The sequence below is a fragment of the Cardiocondyla obscurior genome, linkage group LG13 (assembly GCF_019399895.1).
Source record: "Cardiocondyla obscurior isolate alpha-2009 linkage group LG13, Cobs3.1, whole genome shotgun sequence".
Classification (NCBI taxonomy): Eukaryota; Metazoa; Arthropoda; class Insecta; order Hymenoptera; family Formicidae; genus Cardiocondyla; species Cardiocondyla obscurior.
In genome coordinates this window covers 814,582-841,784 of record NC_091876.1, presented here as the reverse complement: position 1 = coordinate 841,784, position 27,203 = coordinate 814,582, and the positions used below count along the sequence as shown (strand labels likewise).

The 27,203-nt window shown below is 40.3% G+C and overlaps 1 protein-coding gene across 10 annotated transcripts in view; it reads left to right on the top strand.

Moving 5' to 3' along the window:
- The window catches only part of Ih (hyperpolarization activated cyclic nucleotide gated potassium channel Ih), a 105,629-nt gene that overhangs the window by 45,521 nt on the left and 32,905 nt on the right, over positions 1-27,203 (top strand). For 9 of the 10 annotated variants that reach the window (XM_070665008.1, XM_070665006.1, XM_070665005.1 and 6 more), the window contains 2 exons: positions 9,696-10,063; positions 13,010-13,280. In XM_070665008.1, coding sequence (XP_070521109.1) covers positions 9,696-10,063; positions 13,010-13,280 — 639 coding nt within the window. Of the gene's footprint in view, positions 1-9,695; positions 10,064-10,112; positions 12,217-13,009; positions 13,281-27,203 lie in introns of those variants that run through there. The other variant, XM_070665014.1, reaches the window with a different exon arrangement.

Sequence of the window (27,203 nt, the reverse complement as noted above, 5' to 3'; positions counted from 1 at the left end):
TTTTTATTTTTTTTTTTATTTATTTTCGGCGACAGCGTGAACGAGGTAAAAGAATGAACGGAAATGAATTACTTCTGCAAAAATTCTTTTTAGATTCGCACGATAAATATTTCCCAGACTTAATCCGACTTGCTAATATTGATTCTATCGTGCGCTGGTGCAGTTGCGATGCAAGCAAGCAGGCTGAATCGCTGGGAACGATAAGATAACGTTTAAGCCGATTAACATACTACCGGTTAACATTTCGATTGGTGCAGTCTCCTATTTGAAAATCTTGTCATCAGTCAGTATAGAGTTTCTCTTTTCGCGGCCACGAGCAAAATATTCGTCATGATTGCTCCAGTGTAACGCGCAATAATTATTTATTCATTTGAGCAGAACGCTAATCAACGTTTATGTCGGACGCGCGATAAGAGCTGGCCGAATTCGCGTCGTTATTAATTTAACGATGGCCCACGTGAATAATTACGAGCAGTGACAATCAAAAGAAGTACCGTCACATTGTTTACGGGACTGCAAAGCTCGGTTGGCCGAGGTTGATTAAAACAAGCAAGAGACGCTCCGCTAAAAGCAACTTACTCAAACGTTCACTTTTAATTAACGGTCTGACATTGAGACTGACACGTCTCCGGATATTCAAGTATCTTCCCCGTCACGTATGCGAAGTGTCCTTTCCGATGGGCAAAGTCGGAACGTAGCAAGAGGACCCCACGGTCTATCGACGCGGAATTCGAATGAGCAACGCAGGTGTGACGCGAATATCTCGAGGTTTAATCGATGAAAGTGGATTGGCGACCGAGCACGGACCACTGTACTCTTCATTTCTCGGTGGAAAGTGTCGCCTCGCGATTCAATTTTTAACGTTTTATCAAAAATACTTGGCACGAGTTTCAGATTGCATAATGGTTTGATAACCAGTTCTAACACCTTTTTTTTTTTTTTTCCCAATAAATAAACATCGCTTTAGCGCGTTATAATATTTCTTATTATACATTATTAAAATGAAATAACTCCTTTCCACGAGATGTAAAAATAGAATAGCATTTTTATAACACTGAATTTACAGAAATAAACTCCGCTAAAGTAAGCTACGTTCGTCTCTGTGCTTGAAATTAATTAAAAAATTATCTGTTTCTTGATACGATTAATTTTGGAAGGTCGCATTTGTTGGACTTACGCTCAGGCGATTAAGTGTGAGTACAGAAATTACGTGAAATGGCAGTGAGATCGATTAGACCAATACTTCCGCCAAGTATTTTTTGGAGAAGTACTCATGACATTTGCAAAGACAATTTAGTTAAAAAAAAAAAAAATAAGGGGGTTATTTCTGATTGGATTTGGATCGAAATTAAATACACAGGATATGATTGCTAATAAAATCGCGTTTTGCCGATATCGCTCACCGTTTAACTCCGCGGACATATACAAAAGTTAAAACCGAAAGTAAAATAATATTCTGTGGCATTCAAACAATTCGCTGCGACGTATATAATTTTTCCGCGTCAAATAACGTCTGACATAATTAAATTTCCGTTTATTAGCACGAAATAATTCCGAGACGAATCCCAACCTTTCAAATATTGAAAGAGAAATATATCAATATTGTTACATTTACGTAGTGCCGTGCGCAACTGGTTAATAATTCATGACATTGATACAGACATTATTAATCACCCGTAACATATGCGAGAGATACATAATTTAACAGAGTTAAAAGTTCATAATACCTATAACAAGTTGTTGCTCGATTATAAGAAATAAAAAAAGAAGAAAATAAAATAAAATTAAATAAAGAGAGAGAGAGAGAACATTTGACTGAAAAATCGACATTACGTGACTCGCGCGCTGTTTCGCAATTCTACTCGCTGTACTCGCGGATAAAAATTCGTAGTATTATATTAAAATGTCACAGCGTCGCTCCTCTCCACGTGCCTTTGAGCCGCTAATACAATTTCTGTTTTACCTATTACATATTCATGATTTTTATCTACGATTACAAGTATGCATCGCCAGCGCGAAATAATTACGCGTTCGCACTGAATATTTACGAAAGAGCGAAATAGCGCAAAATTTTTATTACATAAACATGATTGTCATTAGTACTTAATGACGTTATAATTATTTATAGGTGAACTCGATGCATTATTAAAAAAAGAAAAAAAGGGATTGCGGCGGAGACGTATAAGGATAAATGTATATCACTGCGGGAAAATTTCTTTACGCTGATAAATGTAAATTTGCCAATGGTCTCGCGTGTCGTTATTTATCGACAATAGAAACGCCAATGCAAATCGCGCACATTTAAATGAGAAGGTTAAGCAAAAGGGAAAAAAAAAAAAAAAAGAAAGAAACTCAATTAAACGCTGAATCGGGCACGTGTATGCGCGACAGCACGCGTTTTGCGGGGAATAAGCGCGCGATTTGACAGTAGAATGCCATTTCGAAGCTCGGCGATTCACCGAGATTAATTGAGGCCGCGATTTCACGCCGGGTAAAAAGCCACGAGTATAATGCAAAGGAGATATTGGCCGCGCTCGAACCTCAAACGTCGCATTCCCGGTGATGACGTATGTACCGGAATATATAGAAATTCCTCAAAATTCCAAGCCACTCGGTCGATTGTGACGGGGACGCAACACGAGCTGCATTGTGACGAGAGACGCGCCGGACGAATTGTCCGATTCGATTGTCCGTTTCGCGAATATCTCGTTGTTGAAAGTTTGAAACTCCTTCGGTTAGCTATCCTTTGTACCTACGTATCCTTCATGTACATGGCTCGAATATTTGCGGGAGTAGCCGACACAATCAGGCACGACATAATATTCCCGATGCAGATATTAAACCGTGTTTTATTTGTGTTTATGCCGCAATAATATTTCTGTACGTTACACGTACGTTGTTTATTAATAGAATAATTGTGAGTTATTACGGAAAATTATTTTAATGCAAAATAGAAATTCGAGGACCAGAGAGAAACGTATAATGGAGAATAAAAGTAACCATTGTAATTGCTAACATACAATTAATTCGCTTTGTCAGTTATTATATAGAAGGATAAATCCTACAAAAAAAAAAACTTCTATCTGTTCCATTTTATATTATCGCAAATTTTCGTCATAAATCTCGAATGTATTGGAAAATCGGCGAAATAAATTCAGTGTATCGATATACATTCATGAGTGCCGGAAGTATTGCATTTTTATATAAAAAAAAAAAGCGTCATCTCATCGCGAGATCATCCGTCAAACGAAATTTGAGCAAGGTTGAGAAATGTTAAAAATTCATTTTCGTAATCAATCCTTTGTGCCCGTACGTATCACGGATGAAAACAAATCACCACATATCCAACCGCCTTTTTCATTTATCACGCAACATAAAAAGCAAAACTATGAGTATCCAATTTTAAACACGTCCAAATAAACGCGTAAAGCAAAATGTATTTTATTAGCGGAATTATGCAGTGACTGCGTTTAATGTCAAACCCCCCTACGCTGTGACATATATAACATCGGGTTAAACAAATCTCAATTTGGTATCATAGCTGTAAATTCGTGGAAAATTCTACGAAACGCGAGGGATCGAACTACGATTATATTAACTGAATACAGGCTGATGAATATGCATGTTATCAAAAAAATGAATACATTAACATATTCATGATTTAACTATTTTATTACCCAACGATAATAAACGATAACTGAACGGGATTTTTGTAAGCTTCATTAATACGATATAATTGTTTCCGATAGGAATTTATACTCTAAAATTAGTTTTAATTAAAACTTTTGTTTCTTTTTTCTTTTTAATTTATTAATATTTCTCTTTACTTTTTTTTTTCGTCTGTTTTAATTTAATCAAAAACCAATCAATATGGAAATTAATTTATTTGATCTGAGAACAGAAAAATTTTTACGGCATGATGTACCGTTGATGCGAGTAAGTCGCAAATACGTTAAGACCGATAAGCCGGCATAAGAATCGAGTTCTATGGGGCGTATAACTAGGTATTGCTAATCCCCAAACGAATCGGCCTGTACAAGTAAATGGGTCAGCAAAACTCGCTTTTTTTTTTTTTTTATTTCCCTAGCAATTGAGAGAGTAAGCCTCGAGGGATTGCACGGGGAGTAAATTGCGCGTCGGCTCGCCATAAGACAAACTCGGAGCTTAAAACGTGGCACGCGAGCAAGCTCGTGAATTTATAAAAAAAATCTTGCGTCGTTATTACGCCGTGATCCTTTCATCTCGATTTATACATTTCGCATGATCAGCAAGTATGTAAAATATGTCACGTTCGACGTTCGTAAAAGAAAAAAGAAAAAAAGAAAAAAAAATGTGTCAGGCATGCGTTCGTCGTTGTGAAGAGAGGACGATTACAATAACGTATTCAATATCATCCGACACCCATTCCCGTGCACGTAACATGTCCACGAAAATCGGTCGACAAAAGCATCTCAATATCAATGCATTAAGGTCATAAAATCGGCCTTAACTGATTCACCCATTTTTGCGCATTATACTTGCAAAGTTTCAAAATGATGAGAGACATTACGTTTAAAAAAGAAATATATATATACATATATATATATTTTTTATTTTTAATGTCGCGATATGTAATCGTTGTTTCGCAATAAAGTTGTATTCGATTAATTGGCACACTTGCGTAAATCTGTCATTTAAATGTCAATGTTACGGTTACGCGATGCCATTTATCATTTATTCGCGTTCTTGAAATGTCTCGTTTGATGTTTTATTGTTGATTTCTGACATAATTACTCTAAATTACTCTAAAGTGAACATTTTGCACGTACGGGACCGGTGTGCGAAGCGACACATGTACCTCAACCGACCATAATCGCTCCATTGTTGCACTCTGCTGAGTATGCGTGAGTGAGTGTGATAACAATACGGCGAATGTGATGGCACATATGCGCTTTAGCGCGTAGAAATACACCCTCGAAAGAGAATTAAACATTAAAACTGCGCAAATAGCAATTTATATAAAATATTAACTTGATTCCCGATATTTCTGTTGTAACTATATTACAAAATATTAAACTTTTTCATAAAGACGAGAGCGGGGCTTTTCAGAGAAATTAATCCGGCCTTTTAATTATTTTACTCGAAAATACATACCGTATATAAATTCTTAAAAGTCTTTTAAAAGAGCTGGGTGAATTTTTCTCTTTCACAGCCTTTCAGCATTTACGTACGTCAATGTAAAATAAATCTAACAATTTTGTGCAAAAAGTTCCATCGCCATTCTGTTTCTACGAAACTGTCTCAAAGGTAGAAAAGATTGCATTATACATAAAATGTTATTTTTTTTCCCTCTGCAACTTAATGCCACTTGGGGTCATATTGTTACTCATAAGCGGCGGAGCGCTTAATATGCGGAACGTTTAATGCGCTATGACGAGGAGCTTGTACGTCCCAGCGGCGCAAATTCGCAGTTATAAATTGCGGGGAAGCCGCAGCGGGCATATTTCCATTACGTGAAAGGCGTACTGTTCATTTCAATTTGTTACTTCCAGTTTTCAAGCTTGACTTGCGACGCGGCTTGACGCGAAGAAAGGTCTGATCTAGTCGAGCGAGTTGTACATCGAGCATACAGATAGTATTATCATTGACTGATGTTGCAAATAAATTGTGATTGGCTTTACGTTGATTAGAAACGTATGTTCAGAAAAAGAAAAAGAAAAAAAAAAAAAATAAAAGAAGAATGTCTAAAAATATACGTCGCCTGGTTTACGATGCGTTCTTTTCAACATTAAATAACGCCGGCAATAAAATGTAAAATTAAATGGGCAAATAAATCGTTATTGTTCCTCTTATTCTACCTCCGGGATTTCATAGTTTTCGAATGCGAGGCAATTAAAAGTTACCACCGACGCCGTGCCATTTTCTCGCGGTCAGATAGATATGCATGCATTCGTTTGAGATTGCACGCTATCTGCCGGCGCGCGTTCTGTAAAAATGATGTATCTCTAAATGTTTCAAAAGTGCTATCTCGCGTGAATAATTTTTTAACGTTCATCCAGTAAAATTATAAAATTCCAAAAATAATGACGACATATAAATCCTCGCGCTGAGCGCGAAATTAATTTTTCCCCCCTTCCTCCGCTTCTCTCTACGGGCATTCGATGTTTATCTAGTTCAAAGGAAAGTATGGTCGATCGGAGATACTCTATGTACATCGATTTGATCGTTACGGCAGTGACCATAACGGCGATAATAGTTTTTCGTTGAACCATGAAACCCCATTGTTGCGCGACGCCGGGGCGAACGGTCGAATTCGCGTTGCGGAATACCGGAATGTCGGAATTGCATTGGCATCCCGTGCTGGACAAACGTGCGGACATTGCGCACCGAAATGGCAGAAAGTCGGAGACGTATAAAAAGGACGAGATATTCTATATGCCGCGGGAACGGGAAATAGTAAAAGCTTTTTAGTATTCAATAAAAATTGTTGCGGGAACACGCACTGTAAAAACGCGAGCTCTCGCCGTGCAACTAAATAACAAAATTGTATCATTGGGTTAAAAGAATAAAGATCAAAAAGAAAAAAGAAAAAAAGCTAACGATAAAAGTGTCTGTTCTAATTTGCCATATTGTAAAATCCGTTGCTGCTTAATGCGGCACTCTGCACCGTATCGATTACCGGTGTGTTTGTAACTGTGTGATATCTTAATTAGGTTTAGGTATTTCGATTAGAAGGTTCTGCTGCATATTACGAACTTCGTATGCGCCAACGAAATAAGATGCGCCGTCAATATTGATTTATGTTCAATTCGATTCGCCTTTCGATAGAACGTGATAAATTGAGGTCGAGAAACGAAGGCACGATCATACGTAAAGCAAACAGTATAAGACAGAAAATCTATACCGCACAGTTAGAGGAATATATAATTTCCTTCTTTCTGATTATCGCAAATAACAACTTTCCCGATTTCCTTCGAATGAATAACGCGCGTACCACGATATCATACATTTATAATACAGTATTGTTACGTGCTAGGTACAGATACGCAATGTTAAAAAAATTTTTTTTTTTTTTTTTTAATTAACGAATAAGTACGTAATTTGTTAGTATTGCTAATTTAATTTCGCGAAGAAACTTTATAGAATAATAAACCTAGTCTGATAAGAGCAGTCTCAATTGAAATAGCGTGAAATATCGTATATTGATAAGAATAAAGAAGAGACGACATCGCAGAGTCCATTACACTCTGCGTTCATCCGAGACTAATATCGGCGATGACACAATCTCGTCAAAGACAGTCAAGTCAGGTCATTCCCTTAGCTCATCGTGCTTATTTGACAAATTGAGAAAAGCTATAGCAATCGAAAGTGAACCTTGACACTCTTTTTTTTATTTTTTTTTTAATTTTTTTTTCCTTCACCGGCGCGGCGGTCTTGTATTTTCGAGAGGCACATACTCTCGACTCGAATGCTTTTTGCCGCGGTCGACCGCATTGCCCCGTCAGGGAGGTTTCTTAAAATAGTGCTTCCAGTGCTAACTGAAAGTTTGTTCAAACATGTGTACGCCACACATGCACGTATCGAGTGATACATACAATTGCATCGCGGATTTCCCTGAGTGAGATTTAGCTCTATGAAAGCTGGACACATGTGCGCATCTATATCATCGACTATAATCCGCGTATAAAGAACGTTAATTAACTTGGAATCACCGAAACAATAATTTAACGTAACATTACATGAGCGTTTTGGATTATATCGTATCTTTTTTTTTTCTTTTTTAATATACTAGAACAAACCATAAGCGCACTATTTTTCAATCCTATCTTAAAAAGTTGGTGCGTCACGCATGAACCAGCTTTTTAATTGTTGCCGAAAGATAGATACAATATATTTTTGAAAAATATGATATAACTTTTAAACAAAGGACAGTCGCGCGTTCACGACGTTACGTTACGTTGCCGGATAATTAGCGCTTGGGTGCATCTAGTGCATTCCACTCGTATCTCACCCTCCCTTTTTTTTTCTTTTTTCCTCTCTTTTTATCTCGCACTTATTCATCCTCGTTCTCCTATCTCGACTTTTATTTTCACGTTCTCTCGTTTTGTATATCGAGAGACAGGCCACTTCGTAAAACATTTTTCATTCGTGGTTTTCTTTTATATATTGCCACTGTCGCTGCTTTCACGTGAGCAGCTTCTTTCGGGAGAGAAGCGAAGCTCCTCGTTAGGACGAACCGCGTGCGAGAAGGAGACCTCGAGCCACGTCCGCTATTTTTACGTGTCTTTTCCGACGCCCGGTTTATCTGCCCGTCACGTTGACGTGCAATTATAATTACGAACGCGCTACGTGATTTAATATGCGACCGTACTTCGTCGTACTTAAGATTGACGCGATAAAACTTACGAGAATTTGTTTTTTATCCTGTCGTAATGCTTGAAGCGTGCGGACGGACGCGATTGGCGGCGACGTAGCGTAGCGAAAATTGCATTATTTTCGATCATCGTTTAAAAAAAAAAAAAAAAAAAAAAAAAAAAGCAATCAGACAAAACCGACACACGGTCCACAAAGTTTATGATACAAGTGTCATATTTGTGATGCATATATGTATAATGTGGTGGAAATAACTCATCGATCGTTAGTAGTCTCGATAGATAATACAATTTCATATCGGGTTATTTTCAGAACAATGTTTCAGATTTCCGTTTTAATTTAATAAACTAACTTAATTTTAACCGTCGCGTGACTTTTTTCGTCTTTTATCTCTAAAACCGATAAGAATGCATTTAGTAACCGAGAAGCGACGAGATAAAAAGAGGCCGAGCACGCAGTTATTCAGCTTTCCAATCGAGAGATATTAAATCATTAATGTTGCAGAAACAGAAATCGAGGGAATCTGTTAATCGCTCGATAATTTAATAGGAACATTCAAAATCACGGGTCAAGCAATGGTTTATCGATCTGGTGATGGCGATTTAATAATCGACTGATTTTGTATGCCTTACGGAACGTGATCGGAATTGACCAAGTTACTCCGACATAGATTGCTTGGCTCTGTCCATCAGCTAGCTGTGGTTCCTAACTATTTAGGTGGCGCAATTTGATCCCGGGGCACGAGGACGAACCTGATTTATGTCACGTGCGTAAAGAGCGAGATAACGTTACACTTTCGTTGCAGTCAGTGTCATGTCCGCGCGTTCAACGATATCGGTATATTTGTTGGCATGCAACGTAAGAAGAACGAGAACCGGCTTGCGTGCCAATCGTGAAAATATTTATTGCCGCTCGCGATTTCGTGCCGTCGCGAAGCGACGAGACATTTCGCGATGTACTGAACGTGTGCGCCACATTGCGACAGCGAGAAAACGCATTATCGGCATTACTGTATCAAGTATCACGTCGAACGAGCTGTCGATACCAGCGGCTATCGGCGTCACGCGTAATTGACCATTAGATCTTTCCCTGACTTTCTCCGAAACGTCTCTTTTGGCGACAGAGCGTGTTACGACGCGGAAAATCTACGCTGCACGATGGTGGAGGATTTTCGTCAGATTAAAACGTCTTTTACTCCAAAAAAAAAAAATTATCCAACTTTACGAGAAAATATAAATATTCCCTGCACAACTCGATAACACGGAACGTAAAAAATAATTAATTACAAAATGACTTGTCGCTAAGTCGAAATGGTTACAGAACGGAATGTATATTTGTTACAGGGAGGGCGAGGGTGGCGGCGGCGGCGGCGGCGGTGGCGGCCGTTCTGTGACCGGCTCCGGTGGCGGCGGTGGTGGAGGCGGTCGTCGGGCACCGAGCCTACGGCTGGTGAACGGAAGAGCGACCACGGGAGTGAGCTTGCACACCAGCAGCACCGAATCCGTGCGCTCTCCCCATCACCAGCTCGGCCAGCAAGTCGGCAACAACAACTGCCACGCCGGTAACAACCCCGCCGCGAACAATCATCCACGGCTCAACAAAGATGACAGTATCAAGATCAGCATCGAAAACACCAATACATGCACAGACAGTCTCGTCACTGCTCTAGACGACGAGACTCTGCTCATCACCGATTTCCTGGGCGACACAGGTAAACGTGAACGAAATTTCTTTTTAACCCACCCGTTCGTCGATATCGATTATTTTTTCCTCTCCTCGATCGAAGTTAAATTTAATATTTTACAGCCTTTCGTTAATTTTATCGCGACGCACGAACGTATCGCTAATAATAAGAACGACACGGCTGTACCCGCGAATATTATTATTTGGATCGTCGCGAGCATGCCAAGAACGCGTTAATATTTAGCAAACAAAAATATTTAACCTATATGTATAATATATTATACATTTTGAGTAGAATATTCGCACATATAAAATGTGCTCATTCGATAAAATATATAACTGTGCCCATTAATTAAACAGGTTATTTTCACAAAATGTTATAATTACAACTGTTTCGAAATTGTATTAATTCGATTGATCGCAATAATACGCGTATTGTAAATTTTAGATAACGCCCGAGCAAGTACATTTAACGAAATTTGAGCAAATTTAGCGAGTATCATATAATGAATTTATACTAAATTCTCGAGTGTCGGGTATATTTATTTTTTTCCAATTGTATCTCGCTCAATAAAGTATTTGCGTCAAATTAAAACGCTCGTGAATGTCAGATTGAACCTGTTCCTCGCAGATGTACAATCATTTGTCACATTGTGGTGTTCGCGGTGAAATGTCATAAATCATTGATCGGACCTTGTAACACGCGCTCATATACATGTACGTAACGACCGTATTGTCGATAGCGAAACAATGCGTCAATGTGAGTAGTGCTCGCTGTAACGCGATACAGTTAACGACGATGGAAAAAAAAAACCGTATTGTTTTGGGGGGATAACAGTTAACTGCTAAACGAGATTATTGAGATCCAAGTAACACCAAAACGCAAATCGATGTGCAATTAAAATACGTTAAACGTCGCGTGGGCACTGAAACGGAGAGAAACATTCTAAGATACGTGTTCCTGCCAAGTTCCTATAATGCACCGTGATGCATTTCGCGAGAAACGATTACCTACCATATTCAAAATTGCTGCGGGATAATGCTGTTCAAAATTAAAATGATTTAACGTGCTTTTATAAATTAGCAACGAGAAACATAACACGGAGGAGTTTTTAGCAACATTTTTTCTAGAATTTATAAATGCAAATTCAACCGTGTCCTTCGTACCGGAAATATAATCGTCGTTATAGACATCTCTTCGTATATATATATATTTTTTTTTCCTCTTTTTTGTTCGAATGCATCGTAATACTCCCGGCATCCCAACGCGGATTTATCGTAAAAAATTGAAAATACACGATGATAAATTGAACACGCCGGAATATGATACACCTCTGACATTTTTAACATTCGACGCGAAACATAGGTGTTTCCCGAATCATACCCAAGCGTATTCATTCAAATAATATAAACTTCAATCAATCTGCAGTTTTTCTACATGCAATGATACCACGTTTTCCTAGATAAATAATTCGAGAGGAGTATCACGGTACGATCGTCGAGCTTTGCATTTTTCAAACTAAATTTTCAATAAATCGCAAAAAAAAATGCGGCAGCAGTGAAATTTCCGCATCTCCTTTTGAAATAGAGATTGAAACCTAGCAGCGCTATGTTTGTCTAACCGCCTTCGTCGCGGTAAATGCCATATCTACCTCTCAGTGTACAAGTGCAACGTGACGAATGCAATAAATAAATCGTGATATTGGATCTCTTACGCCACTGCGATACGTATCGGCAGGAATCATGGTAGAGGGTCTAGAGATTAACGTATATATACCAGCTATGTGGAAAAAAAAAAAAGAAAAAAAAACGGAGAGAGAATCGGGCATATGTACCCGTTCGTCCGGCTAAAACCGGTCAGTGAATACGCGTCTCTTCTCGCGCGTTTCTCCGCGTCCTTGTTCCGTTACTTAAGCGAATCTCGCGTGGTGTCTGCCTTTCGACCGGGTCAACGCGTTACTTCGCTTCATCTCGTCCCCGTTCGCGGACTCGTCGTGGCGATGCACGCCGACGAAGGGACCAGATGCGCTTACGGTGCGCAGGAGAAGCTGCTCCTGCAGCAAGACGCCGTGTCGCCGCGAGACGATTTGAAATCGAACGACATTGGCTCTTCGCCGGAATCATACGAAGAATTTATCTCAACTTGGGCATTATGGGGCATACGTAAGCCGCGGAAATCCGGTGAGTGTTGATAAACCGTTTGCGTGATTGTCGACAGTCGTCGAATTGTCGATACTTATTTCGGGAAAAGAAGACGAAACGACATCTTCTGTTTTTAAAACTTTGTGAGCCGCGGCTCAGAAAGAATATGGAAATAATTAAGCGATAAGCGGTGACAATTTAAATAAGACGCGCTGGCAATAACGTTCTCGATTAATTACCCAGTGTTCAATTAAATATAACGCAGCACGTAAAATGGACAAACTTATACGCGCGTTACTGATAAGTGTGTAAAAATAATTCTGAAATTATTCTCAAGAAAAACGTGCATTTCTAAAAACATATTATCGCGTTAAAGCAAGAGATACCGCAACGAAAAAAAAAAAAAAAAAAAAGGTCGATATCGCGGAGTGTCTAAGAAAGTGTGCGTGTGCATTTGTGCGTAATCGAGAGTTAAAATTTCAGCCGCAAAACTCTCATGTAAATTTATCAAACGATTAATGTTTTAAGAGCGGTGAATAAACTCAGTCCATTCCGGTCATACGCGTTTTACGAAGGCCCCGTAAAATTTGCACGGAGCAAATTTTGTGAGTTAGTTCACGAGGCCATAAAGATACTTGGGGTTAATGACACTAAAGCCGTAGACGGCGCTATCGTGGCGTAAGTTCAGCAGCGTGTAAGGACCGTGCGATCGTGAGACACGGGATTTTATCGAATAGATTACGATTTTTTCAAGCGTTACCGAGCGGGCAATGAGAGTCGCGGAATGAACGATCGCCGCCTGACTAATAATCTATTTGCGACTCTGTTTCAGGCAACGAGATGAATTATAAGGGCAGTGGGAAGGTCCACTTCGGGGTGGACGACGTGTCCCTGTATGGGACGCCAAAGGAGGAGCCGGGCCCGGGCCTCCCGGGCCAGGAGGTCAAGCAGAGCTTCCTCAAGAACCAGCTTCAGGCCCTGTTCCAGCCGACGGACAACAAGCTGGCTATGAAGCTATTCGGCAGCAAGAAGGCACTGATGAAAGAACGAATCAGACAGAAAGCCGCAGGTCACTGGGTCATCCATCCTTGCTCCAGTTTTCGGTAGGTCCTTCGACTATCAACCGATCTCATTCAACAGGCCGCATGAATATTTCTAGCTATCGCGTTCGTTCCGGCCGCGGAGAGCGCGCCCCCGCCAAGAAATATCGGCCTCAAACGCAGCCTCATATCAAAGTCTGCTCGAATAAACTCACGCGCGATACATCGCTCTCACCCACTCCCGTAAAAGAGAACGAAATTCCACCTGCGTTTTGTTCCTCGCAAAATATCTACTTTCCAGTTAATCGTGGAAAAATAATTCGATACAAATAACGCGCGTTCAAATATTAATAATATAAATTACCAAAAATAATTATAGAATAATTTATAGGTATAATATTAGTTATTACACCAATATTCATTTTTTTCTTTTGTAAAACTTCTTTTTTATTTTTTTTTTTTTACATATTTAACTTCTCTAACATTAAAGTTACATCAATCACGAATAGTTTTTTTGCGAAATTACCTCACGAAGAAAAGACAGAAAGTGAAAAATTACTTTCCTCCGTAATGTTTTTGCACCGATATTAAAAAAAAGTAATATTACCCGATTATGCCAGTCATTTTAAAATTGGTGCGATACACAATTTTTAATTTTAACAGTCCCCGCTGATCGCTTTAAATATGCATATTGTATACCTGCATAGACTAACGTCATAAGAGATTCGTGTTCGGGTATGAATAAGTCACGCTAGATGCTAGCAAAAGTGATAAATGATAAAAGTGGCCTATGCGAACGAGCGTAAATCAACGACTCACGTCGGCTTACTCGCAAGCCCGAAACTTTTCGGCTTGACTACAGCTTCAGGCAGAGGGGGGAAATGTAAACCAGTGCCTTTGTGCCGCAGTAAAATATCTGCCGTATCCGGATCGTTCATCGTTGAGGCTTTCGAGCGGCGCCGCACGCCTCTGGCAAGCAGGACAGATTTCGGGGATCACAAAAGGGCGCGATTGACCTACGGCAACCTAAGGAAAGGGCCGGCGAGCAAGCACGCGTTGCTTGTGGCACCAATCGATTTGGGTCGAGCGCGGCGTATTCATAGCATCCACAAGAAATCACGGATTTAGTTATGTACATGCGCGCGTATATACGGCCGACCTCGCCCGGCGACGAAATACCATCGGGGCTTTACGACGTCGGAAGAAACCTCCGTCAGGCCTTTTCGTTTCCTGCCCGAGTTGCCTTATCTAACGTCGAGTCGCGATCCGAAACTCCGGACGCGTGCTATCGACCACTACGCGGAGGATGTTGACGCCGCACGTCGGTTAAAGACAAATGTATCGATTAGAATGACAATAAGCGGCGTTCGGGAACGCCTGTCCGCCGAACGATAATGGATGGCCGATCTCTGATTAACGATAATTCGTTGCGGAATCAACTATTAATCAACATTAGCCGGGCGAAAGGATTACGCGAGCGTCAAGTATATCAAGCAAGGTTCACCTAAATAACATTAATGCGTATCGAGAAATCAAGAGACGCGAGTAAGTTCGCGAAATTTTTTTTTTCTTTTTTTTTCCTCTCTTCAATCATTAAAAAATAAAATTAAAAACTCGTAAAACATATAAAAACCTCATGAAGAATTAAATCTTAGAAATTAACCTTTATCATTATTTTTTTTCTTTTTTCTTTTTTCTAATTTTTGAAGCGGAAAAACTCTTAAGCGACGAGAGAAATCAACCGGGACGAATTCGCGTGGCTGGAAACGAATGAATGGGATCTCATTGCAGTATCAAATAACCGATATTAGCAGTGCATAGCGCAGCGTGTCGTTCAATAACATAGCGCGAAATACTATACTCGACCGCGACTTGGCGGCGGCTGCGGCGTTTGTCGTTCCAATTGGTTGAAATTGCCCGGCGTTTCCGTTCGGAATCTTGGTTAATTACCGTTAGCGCGGAGGACATTGGATCCTCCGCAGTCTCTTCCACGATTCCGCTAAAACGCGAAGCTCTCGTGGGCATTGAAACTTTAATCGCGCGCCTCCGTTAATGGTAGCGATATCTTCCGCCGCCGAGCCAGTGGACGTTCCTCGCGCGACATATAACACTAATACCCACCCGCTAAATTATACAAACGAGCATCAATGGCGCTCCATTTTCCAATCGTTATCGTATAGATCAGGTAGCCAGATAATAAAAGTCATATAAGAGCCCTCGTGGCTCACTCGTGCGTTTCATTTTAACGTGACACGGTGGGAGACGTGCAAATGTACGTTCCGAATTACCAAATAAATTATTTAAATTATGCGCAAACGTCATGCAAAATTTTTTTCCCCCTTTTTTCCCCCCTCGTCAAAAAATTGTTTCAACAACTTGGGCGTTGTATTAATATTATCACGACCATGCTTTTATTGGCTTTATTTAAAATTACACATATGGTTTTTTTTCCCGAACGATGTTAAGAAAAATTATAAACCTCTTTTTTTTTCCTTTTTCTTTTTATTTAATATTTTAAAAGTAAATTCTAATTTAATATTCGCGAAAATTATTGAATAATATGGCGTATACATGGAAAATCAGAGCGATGTCGTGGTTTTGGGAGAGTTAATGAATGTGCGCCTAAATGAATGTGCTCTTTGATCCATAGGCCGGAATATAAATGATAGCCGAAATATCCGATAACACGTGCCACATAGTCCGCTGTAATGTCGCTCTGTCAGCAGTTCATTATCCGAACATCCCGGACATGTGCATGTCTCTCATAGGAGATATCGCGTTAATGGAGATCCATCCTGAGCAATTAACAAGAATCCTTGACACGAAATCGACGGCGAGTTTGATACAACGCTCGACTTTCGACGTCTAATATTAAAACGGTTATCGCCCAAGCAAAATCTATAGATAACGGAAAAGAAAATTCACAGGACTACGTTAATCGTACTCCTTCAACTCGAGGAAACTGAAATTACGGTGCTAATAGGAAGCGCGAGATATACGCGATTGTACATACGAATTATTCAAATAGTTTCAAAGCTATGTATGAATATCTGTCTCCTTCGGATAGTCTCGGCTAAAGCGAAACTTTATTAAAAGCTCCGTGAGAAATACTCTGAGCGGAATGTTTAAACATTTACGGCACACGATGCCGGCAATATTATTTCTTTCGTTATATTATAACGCACGGCCATTAAATCACTGTCCTTCGCGCGGTTTCACTCGGTGAATTCGTAATTCGTCAGGTTCAATTCACCTTGCGCGCGGTATTCGTGATGACCACCGTGCGTACGATGGTATCTCGCGGACACGTTATAAAATTAAATGAAAATATTGTTGCACACGCAGCCCCTTTCGAAACGAAACGCGGAAACTCTCATACTTTCGCAGACCGCATGGAATTAAATATGCAATTGTTTCTGTCGTAAAGGCGTTCCTCTCATCACGTAGAGGTAGATATTCGTCGGCGTTCTGCTTAGAATTACCGCGGTGGATATAACTTGGCGGGACTCGACCACGAGAACATCCTCTTTTAAGAAAGAAAGACGCCAATAAATATAAGACACGCATAAAAGCGAACATAAACCACGCCATTTAACTCCGGACGGAGCACTACATATACCTCCCTTGTTTTTTTTTTTTTTTTTTCTCCTTTCGTGTTAAATTGTGTAAAAAGCCACGGATCTGGTGAAAACGACTTTCTTCGTGCTTGATTTATCGTTGATAATGTTAAGATATGCAAACTGAGCTCTCGAGCCGAATGATTTATCGCGCGGCGGTTACGGTATCGAATATTCGGATGTTCCACATTTAACGTTCCCCGCTTTCAGATTCGCGAGAGAGGAAATTTTATACTTCATGAAACACGACTATCCGACGCGGTAGAATTCCTCTTGTAATTTTTAAAGCGCACGTTTGGATCTGTTTTAACAGTATTTTACATACCAGTAACGTATTTCGCCGTACATTTATACAAATCTAATCTCCGTCTCTCTGTAAATCTAAGAAGAAACTGCACCTGCGCGATAATTGCAATTTCATCGCCGGACAAATTGTCTGTCTTTGATATTTCAAAGTTAAATATCAAGTTTAAGCAGAGGCCGTGAAAATATAATAAAGCTCGGACTATTTCTTTAGAGTTTCAAAATGCTTTTAGTAATACAGCATCGAAAAAGGAAAAAAAAAAAAAAAAGTTTTGCTCGATACCTGAATCATTAAAAAAGAAAAAAATATTTAAAAAAAAATTCACGTTTTGCGTGACGCGACGTATTTCACGCGCATTAATTTTGCTTTGACGTAAAGGGGGAAAAAAGTATCATATATATCACAAAGTGAGGTATTTAAAGAAACGATGATTATTTTTATCTGAACAATCATCGCATCGGTTACGCTATAATATGGGACGACGCCTAATCGCTCATTGCTGCGCAATCATCCATTCTGGTCTATCATTTTCATTAACGTAAGCTATTTGAAAATAATTAGCGATTAAAGCCGCATTCCGGACAAGCAGCTTCGAATTTAAATGAACAAAAAAGTCACTCTGCAGTAAAAAAAAAAAAAAAAGTAATTACGTATAAATTCCATACGCTGAGTTATGAATTTTTTGAAACCAGATAAAAGAGACATGAAATATTCATGACTAATTGAGACAAATTATTTGTCGTTTACTTAATGACAGTCTCACGACCGGTGTGCCCAAGTAAAGTTCGAAGTTTAGGAAATTAACGACTATACACCTGCAATATATGTATCTAATAAGTCAACATATGCATTCGCGCTTCACATATGTGTACATCGCGGCAATGTTTCCGAGAAGCATATTCAAGAAGCTGTAAAATTACGTATTCGAATGAGAGCACGCGGAACTGTATCCGGTTCGTAAGGCCGTACGTGTGTAGCATCTATCGACATTGAGGATAAGTTATACAGGAGATAAACGAGGAATCGCTGACACTGCCGTAAAACTTTGAAGCCGCCTTCAAACTTTGTCCTCGCGAGAATCTCGAGTGAGCCTGAGTCACGTATTAATAAGATAGAATTTTACGATAGCGCGTGATTAAGCAACCGGCACACGAAACAACCGAGCGACGGTGGTGGACGATGACGTAACGGAAGAAAAATGTGATCATATTCTGATCGCGCAAACAAGGCGCGAGGGACCGCGGTGCTTATGTGTACAATTCGTATAACGTAATAAACGCGACCGCGCGCGTGACACGCTCGTTATATGCGCGTAAATGATTGCGTTATAATTTGCGGGACAAAGAAGCACGGCCGCGGCATTTCTGCAAATCTCTTACCGCAATGCTCCGCAAAGACGGCGGACGACTAACCGCGAGAAATTCGTATTTTACATTCGCCTCGGCGGATTGTTCGAGATCCGAGAGGCGGACCATTGTACGCCGGTGAATTAAGAAACGAAGGGGAAACTTTGGGACGAAACGCGAGACATTCACCGCGAGCAGCACTTTGGTCGCGTATTCGCGGAATAGCGAATTATCCACGGTTAAAGAGATTAAGACTCGGCAAAAGCGGTCTTCTCGGTGAAACGTCCTGGAAATTAAGGGAATAAAAACTGGTCGAGGAAACTGGCTTAAACTGAACTGCATTAAACACCGTGCGCGTGTCAACATGATATACATATAATCCAGCTCATAAATTACGATTCGCGGAGTTTGCATTAGACGATGATTAATCGTGCCGGCAGTTCGCGGAAATATTCCCCCGGTGAGAATCCGAACGATTGTCGTTTTAATAAATGCGTAGACAGTAGTTGGCCGATTCCGCGAAATCGGCAGCGCAATATCGAAGAACGCGAGATTGATGCACCGGGGGATGCGCTGTATCGGGGGGGAAAGAAGCGTGTGTTTGTCGAATCGGTATCAATTTCGCCTTACGCTGCTGGGATTTTCGTAATCCGTATTTGACAAACATGCCCGGAGTCGAGATATACATATAATAACTGCACGCGAATGTTGGATGAGCACATGTGATTTTCGCGAAGATTGATCAATCCGAATAAAATTTATAAGCGCGTTAAAAAAAGGAAAAAAAAAAGGGAAAGCTAATAAAATAAAATACGAAGGAAAATAGAATTTATCAGCCAATCGGTATAATACGTAACATGTATGTCATTTATGAGCTACGATGCCTTGAAAACGACTAATCTACGAGAGCGATCGTGCTTCATTCCCAATAATTCTACCGGAATAAGATGGATTAATCATTTCAGACATTTCCGGCTTCAAGTACCCATATAGTATATTTTAAGACGTGATGTATTTTGAAGGATTAGAAACTGACCCGGCAGCCCGGATTGGAAATTGCCGAGGCCTTGTTCGGATCTGCCCTATCATTAGGTAGTTTGCAAATTTAAACAATGGTTTCCTACTACCGCTAACGCGAACCACCATCGTGGTCGAGTACACGGTTACGGCCAGTGTTACATAACCGGCCAAGGGAATCACGTGATAACCCCGATTGGGAACAAAGTTAGCGAGCAAGAAGGTCCCCCTCAGGCTGAAAGTAAGACTGAAGGAACTGCGCTCGATTTCGTATATGATCATTAGTACAACAATATCCCAAATCCCCACAAACAATTTACGATCGATTACGAAAAATAAAAATTTTAATATATTTTTTTATAATATATTTTTTTTTTTTATTTTAATATTTTTTAATGAATTTTAATATATTTTTATTTCATACGTATATGTAGACAGGGCATATTTTAACAGCTTCACAAGTTTTGTGATTTAGAAACTCTTTTAAACGACGAAAATTATATACGGTATTAGATATTAATCTATTTCATAAATAATAAATTTTTTTTTTTTTGTAACTGAAAGTGCATCGACTTGTAACACATTTGTACGATCGCTCAATTAGCGTGATTATCTGAGAAGATAAATGTGGCGATAAAACGGCGGGTTGTTGAGAATATTTTTCGTGTCTTTACCCAGGGGAAACGATGACGCTAATCGGCTGAGCGAGGCACGTGCCGCATGGTAATGTTGGTAATTACGTAATAAAAGGGCATATTTAACGTTCCGTGTAATTAATCGGCGAATAAAACATCGCGGCCACGAGGCGACGGCGTAACCGTCTGCAATGCCGTACTTTAGGCTTCCTATATCGATAACGCGAATGGCAAAGTACACTTCAAACAGGAAAGCCAGATTACTCTTTCGATTGCTTTTGTTTAACGCTGAAGGCGCCGGTCTTTATCTAGTTATTTGCTTTTTAAGTACACTAATATCGCGCGCGCTCAAATAAACGTTTCCATTTTTCAGTCATCGAAAAAAAAAAAAAAAAAAAATACAATTTGTATACCGGGTTAAAATACAGAATTTTACAGGAATGATTACACGTAAGATATAACAAAGCGAATTTTGTCTGCCGTACTTGGTAATTACCCGGGGGAAATGGTTGTAAGACCCGAAGACAATTTTATGCGGTAGATTCGCAAAAGCGCCCGCGAGTACGCTTCGTTTCCCCGCGTGTCCTGCATAATCGATTGTTCCTGACAGCATCTTAATTGCACTCGGATACGTATCGTGGCCGAAGAAAACTCGGTCACAATGACACCTCGTGTTTCTAAGCGAGCGGCCGTTCTAATTAAAATCCATTTCCGGGCGAGCGAAATCACGTCGCGTCGAGGAATTAACTCGCGACGGCTCATTAACGCTCAATCGCGGATCGGTCGGGGCAAAAATTCGCCCCCTCGGCTTTTGCCGTCGAAGTTAATTGGTATACCATCCTACGCCGTGGAGAAGGCAGACGAATTAATTGCAGCCCGAGACTTTTTGCGGACGAGACGCGGCGTTTTCTAGCGCGACGGAAATAGACGGGCCCGGCTCGTCCATGTTGAATTGCACAACGTTCCTTGCTCCATAGTCGGGGATGATAGAATAGCCACGAGATCTTAATTGACCCGGGGGAATGCGCGGGTATAAGCCGCGAGCGCGTTACATACAATATGCAGCCAGCAGTCGCGCATATAGATATACATGTATATGCATTGTCTTATTTCCGCGAGAAACACTTTGCGAAACTAATGACGCCGCTTGCGCCGCGAACTAATCACGAGCGAAGGAATAAGGAAGTCTTTTCTAGCTTATTACTTATCGCCAGGCGGGATTTCAGATCCTACACCTCTGATTTTGACGACGCTGACTCTTATAAGAATGGAAATGACAATTTTTTTTTTCTTGTTTTTTTTCTTCCGTAGAATAGTTGAATGTCAATCGGAATAAAGAATCGTTCCGCGATGTCAGAAGGCATGAGAACGGTAGAATTCTTTTTAATTGCATTTGCCGTTTAATAAATTGTCCAGATGTATGTATACAATTATAATTAATTTCTCGCGGGTAGTATAATCTTTGAAGAATATCGTGAGCGGTATTAAGATAACGATGATAGCTTACTTTGTGACGAAACAAAAAGCTTTTGGAGTAATATTGTTTGCAGTAACCAATGAGGTTTTCGAAAGACTTGGCTCGGCTAACGAAATTGTTAAAGTTCTTCTGCAAGGTATGCGAGTTATGCAAGTAAAAAAAAAAAAAAAAAACCGGTTAGTTTGCGAAATATACGAGCGCGCTATAACAGATACTAGAAACTACGTGAAATAATTAAAAGCGAGCGATAAAATTATCGAGAGGTACAACGTGTACTGCGGTAGACGAGGCAGAAGCGATATTTGAACCAGGACCTCTGCATTCGTGCTACCAGACGTTTAATTTAATCGGATGTAATCATCGCCCGGCATTCGCGCACTAGCCCAGAAAGACATAACAACGATAAGACAAAGTCGCGAGATGGAAGACACGACCAGACACTTTGCAGCTAAATAAATAAATCTGTTATACCAGATTTACATTGTAAGGTTTTTTTTTTTTTATTTTTCAGTTTTCTATTGCATGAAAAAATGTTTTTTCCTTTTTTTTTTTTTATAATGTACTGCTTTTGGGTGGGAACAAAAAATTGCAGAAATAATTTTTTTTTTCTCCTGCCATCGTTTAACGTCGCGATAAAATGTAAATATGCAGGATTTTATTACACGTAAAATATGAGTGTGTTTTATTTGAAGTGAATATTTACTTGAATTGTGTTTGATTAAACTGATTGGATATATAATATGTTCCCGGTGCCGCGATATACTCGATAGAATACTGAGGACAACCCATCGATTGTCATTGTTTGATCGACCGGAGGAGTCTAGGGGGAATTACTGGTCGGCGTGCATGCATGCTCAATTGAGAGCGACACAATATTATTCCTCGCTATGAATTTCGATGCCTACAAGTTTATCCATACGGTAGCCTGATAATAATTGCATTCATGCATTATTTATAACAGCTCGGCGGAACAACTAATTTATTATGTCTCTTTTCCCATTTTTTAGACGAACAAAAATATTATAATTTTTAATAAATTTCCCATACCACCATTTCGACTTCAAAAACAAATTATTTAATTTAATTTTACATCACTTTTCATAACGTTTTAAATAATCTCACGAAAGAAATACGTATTAAAATATTTTTATTAATTATTATTTTAATAATAAGATTGCTCGGTCAAAGCTTTTGCTTTAAAAAATTAAAAAAAAAAATTAAAAAATGGGAGGAGTTTCATATAGTTCAATAAAATTGTGAATACAACCTGCTTAATTTATTGCGATTGAGCTACGCGCCGCCAATGACACTGTAGTCTCGGGCTTAATCGGATGATTATTCTGAGATCATCATTCTTACAACTGACACTGGACTATAACGATGATATACATATATAAATACACGGTTGTAACTGGCTGAAGCCGGACCGATTTGCTTAGTTTCCCTGGTCTCTCTCTTTCTCTTTCTCTTTCTCTTTCTCTCTCTCTCTCTCTCTCTCTTTGTCTTTTCGAGTTCAATCGAATCAGCCAGCGAAACTTGCCTGATACGATCGATCCCCCGCCTAGTTCCGAACCTCGTTTCTCCGGAGTCGAATACGCCGCATTTACGAAACGGAGCGTCGCGCGTACTTTTGCATATGAACGGCGCGATATTAACAGCGGTTTTGCACGGTTCTCGAACCGAGCCAGCGAAAGCGTCGCTCTTCTGTTTCAGAGAAATCGAATGTCGTGGCGATCGAAAAAATATAAAAAAAAATAAAAAAAAATTCTCTCGCCTCGACTGTGACCGGCCGATAGCGCGGGGCCAATTCCCTCGTGTCGAAATTACATTTTACCCCTGATTCCCTGGTACCTTACTTCCTTCAACTGTCGGGAATCGCCTTCGTTGCCGGCAGGTAATCTCAAGGGGGTGGGTATTCGTATGTGCCTGCATACGTATCGACTGTATATGTACGTGCACCTGCACCCGGAGCCTTGTATATACGAATAGACGTAGGTAAATATATGCCCGGGCATATAAGGAATATCGTGCATCCGTATACATGTATGTGTATCTCTAGGTTGCTCTAAGCACCGCTCGGATAGATCGGTATTCGGAGGTCAAAGGTGCGCGCGTTCGATCTCACTAGGCCATGGCCGTCGCGATACCACCGTGTATAAGGAATAGCGAACGTCGGAGATATTTTATTAATCCAAGATTAACAGACCGTCTTTTTCTCTCTCTCTTTTTTTTTTTTTTTTTTTTTTTTTTATATCGAGGACTATACCTATAATCGACTCGCCACTTGATTAGCTGTATCAAGTCGACGGTAACTAACGATATACGCAATTATACGCTGAGAAAATAATTTGTCTAAAAAACAAAAGTACTTTTATTTAATTAAATTATTTTATTCGGTAGGTTTTCTCAACGCGTGTTTACTTGACGTATGTCTGGTTTAATTTAAAAACCGCGCACGACTCTGCGTAGTTAGATTCTAACGAGCTCACAGTGCACGCTCTGCCCGGCCGCATACATAAAAGCTAAAACTGATCCACCTCGTAAAATCGCCACGCGGCGTTTTGGCCTTCTGAAAGCATCCTATCTGCTATTTCGAAACTCATCTCGCACCGTTTAGATACTGCCGAACAAACACTTGTAACTCACTTTACGTTTGGCAAACGATCATCCGCTGAAACACGTTCCCCCGAACTTCCGGTTCTTTTCCCCGCAGCGTCGAATGCCAAGGATCGCCAGGCGAATAGCCGCTTTATTAGCCCGCGCGAAGATGCAACATGCCCGACGAGTAAGACGCGAAAGAATCTATCTAGACCAGAGCCTTCAAGAGCTATCTTCCCAAACCATGCACGACCCGCTTTATCATTAAACGCGCCACGCCGGCCGTTACAAAACGTATCGCCGTAAAATGCAAACCTTAAACCATAATCCAAGATTTAATACTGAAACGCAACGCGGACCGCGGCGGACGACAATGTAGAAATAGTTTTCTGTAAATGCGGCTCAGTCGAGCTTAAACATGAAAATTCGCTAAATGCGCCACGACGTTTGAGTTCAAAGGACGCGAATTTTGAGTAACTCGGATAATTATAAAAAATAGCTTATCGCGTTCGCATTGCGAGCAGCCGATGTACATATAACGTAATAATGTGTAATCGAGCGAAACGTGTATCAGAATATTTACCTTGCGTCAAACAGTTAACGAATCTTTAATGACGGGCGGACCAAGAGAATGTCAGAAACAAATGTCATCGATACAACACGGCATTGAGATGAGAATGAATGTTTAACAAAACAGATGCATTAACGTTGCCGAACACAGAGATCTCGAGGGAGAACAGGTAACAAATGACTTCCTTTGGGGAAAGAGGCGTCTTGCTATTGTGCCGCTATCGATTGTTTGCAACTGTCGCAAGATACTAGCGAACCGTCGAAAACGGGGGTGCTTTACTTTATCGTTCGCATACATATTCACGGAATCCCATTACTTGCACGTACAATTTAGCAGCAAGAATCGCAATATAATGAATTTTAAGCATGTCGAGGTAGGCGGTCGCTCGTTAACTACGTGAGAAATGGGATATTTGATTTACGGGATATTTCGCGTATGTGAGGTAAGTTGTTAACATGACGTAGGATTTAATGGAATTAAACTCGACGCGAAACAATTAGTCATTTTAACGCGAGATTTGTTAACTATTTTTTTTTTTTTTTTTTTTTTTTTTAACTTGAAACTTTTTAGAAAATAGCATTTTTAATATTTTTACCCGCCCAAACTTTGTCATATATAATTATATAAATATTTAAATTTGCCTATGAAATAATAACGAATATTTTTATTACAGCCGCAATTAGTCCGAATACTAGTAGATAAGAGAAAACGCGTTACAGCGGGCTCGGTACGTCGGTATTCAAGCGATTATTGCGAACGCAAAGCCGATTATTTACCTATTCATACGGCAACACCGACCATGCTAATTGTTCGCATCAGCAGTTCTCTCTATGCCGGCCACGTAGATTGTTTCATTCATAAGGGAGGCGTAAAAAGCGGCGCAACGCAGTCAGTCGCCGGATGGCTTCTACCTCCGCGAACAAAACGAAGCTATTCTCACCGCGTTTTTTGCGACCGTCAATTAAGCATCCCACGTTTGCGCACTTTATACGCTCGCACGTGCGAAAAAGAGTGGTGGAGTAAAGAGGCCATTTGTGCATTTGATCAGAATGAATTTAACCGGAGGCGCAATTAAGATGACTTAATTAATTAACTCTCTATTTCCGCGTTAACTCTTCCGAATGTGAAACTACCACGGCCGTGACCTACGCCCACTGCGAAATGCTCACTCTTTCGTATAAATGGCTTTAACCCGCTGACTGGAAGATATTTTTTTTTTTTTTTTTTTTTTTTTTAATGTAAAATTAATTTACATATTTTGTCTAAATCGGGAGGTCGCATCAGCAAGTCTTCGTATTAGGATCTGAGAAAATGCGAAATCGCATTTCAATACGTAATAATTCAAGCACGTGGAGATAACGCGTGTGCTTCTGTATGCTCAGCGAAAAAAGTGTCGACACGTCGTTTAATAATTATTCAAATAAACGTAATTCATCGATTTCACAGATAAACAGATATCAAACTTGTTTCAACATTATAGCATGTGGCGATTAAGAAATGATTACGCGAATGGTTAGGTTTTTTTTTCCTGTAACGATTTATACTGTTTCACGATTATTTCTTTGTGTATTTTATTGCGTACAATGATACGGTAGCCGATGCAAGTAATTAGAGAGCCGACACTGCGAGAAATATTGAAGATTGCTCCGTGACGCGATCGCGCACGAGGGATCCATGCACACGCATCCTCGGAGAGCGGCGCATAAATTATTAATATCCTAGTTACGGCTAAGCGCGCGTTGCCGGCAATTTCGTAGCATATTCTGGTCCATGTGATTCGATATCTAAATGCGTCACAAAACTAGCCCGTTGTTAATTCCCGTCGGTGCGACGTTATCGTTTCGCGGGACAGTACGCGCGACAACTCGCGAATAAACGTCGTCGTTCGATAGAAAGCGAATAGATCAAAGTCACTTAAATATAGAAACAGCGGCGAATGTGTGTCTACTTCGTCGGTAACCGCGCGAAAATGAATCGCGCGCAAATAAACAGGCTGAAATTATCTTCGGTTCTACGTGCCGTTTCGAGCCGCGAAGGATTCGCGGTCGTGCTTTATACGGTACGCGGGCACGAGTTTCTTATTCTTTGCGACCAGGCGGACGAATTATTTTCGTTTGACCGTAAAACTATCGAAGGTTTTAAATAAAAAAAAGAAGGTAAGAGCCTTCGAGCCTACGTGATTGTCGCGAGTGAAATATTTGCGCGCACGCGTCAAGCTTGTAAAATGCACGATCGTGATTTCGATTATGTCAGCATCCTCTGTCGAACAATGGGCGATCCCGCAGTATTGTTCGACGTGCCTGTGTGCGTACGGGCAAACCGTTTCATGGTGATTCTTACTAATCAATATAATCGTACGCGAGCGCGCGTGTACGTGGCGCGCACACGTATGCAGCGCGCGGTACTTGGCCAAATATGTGC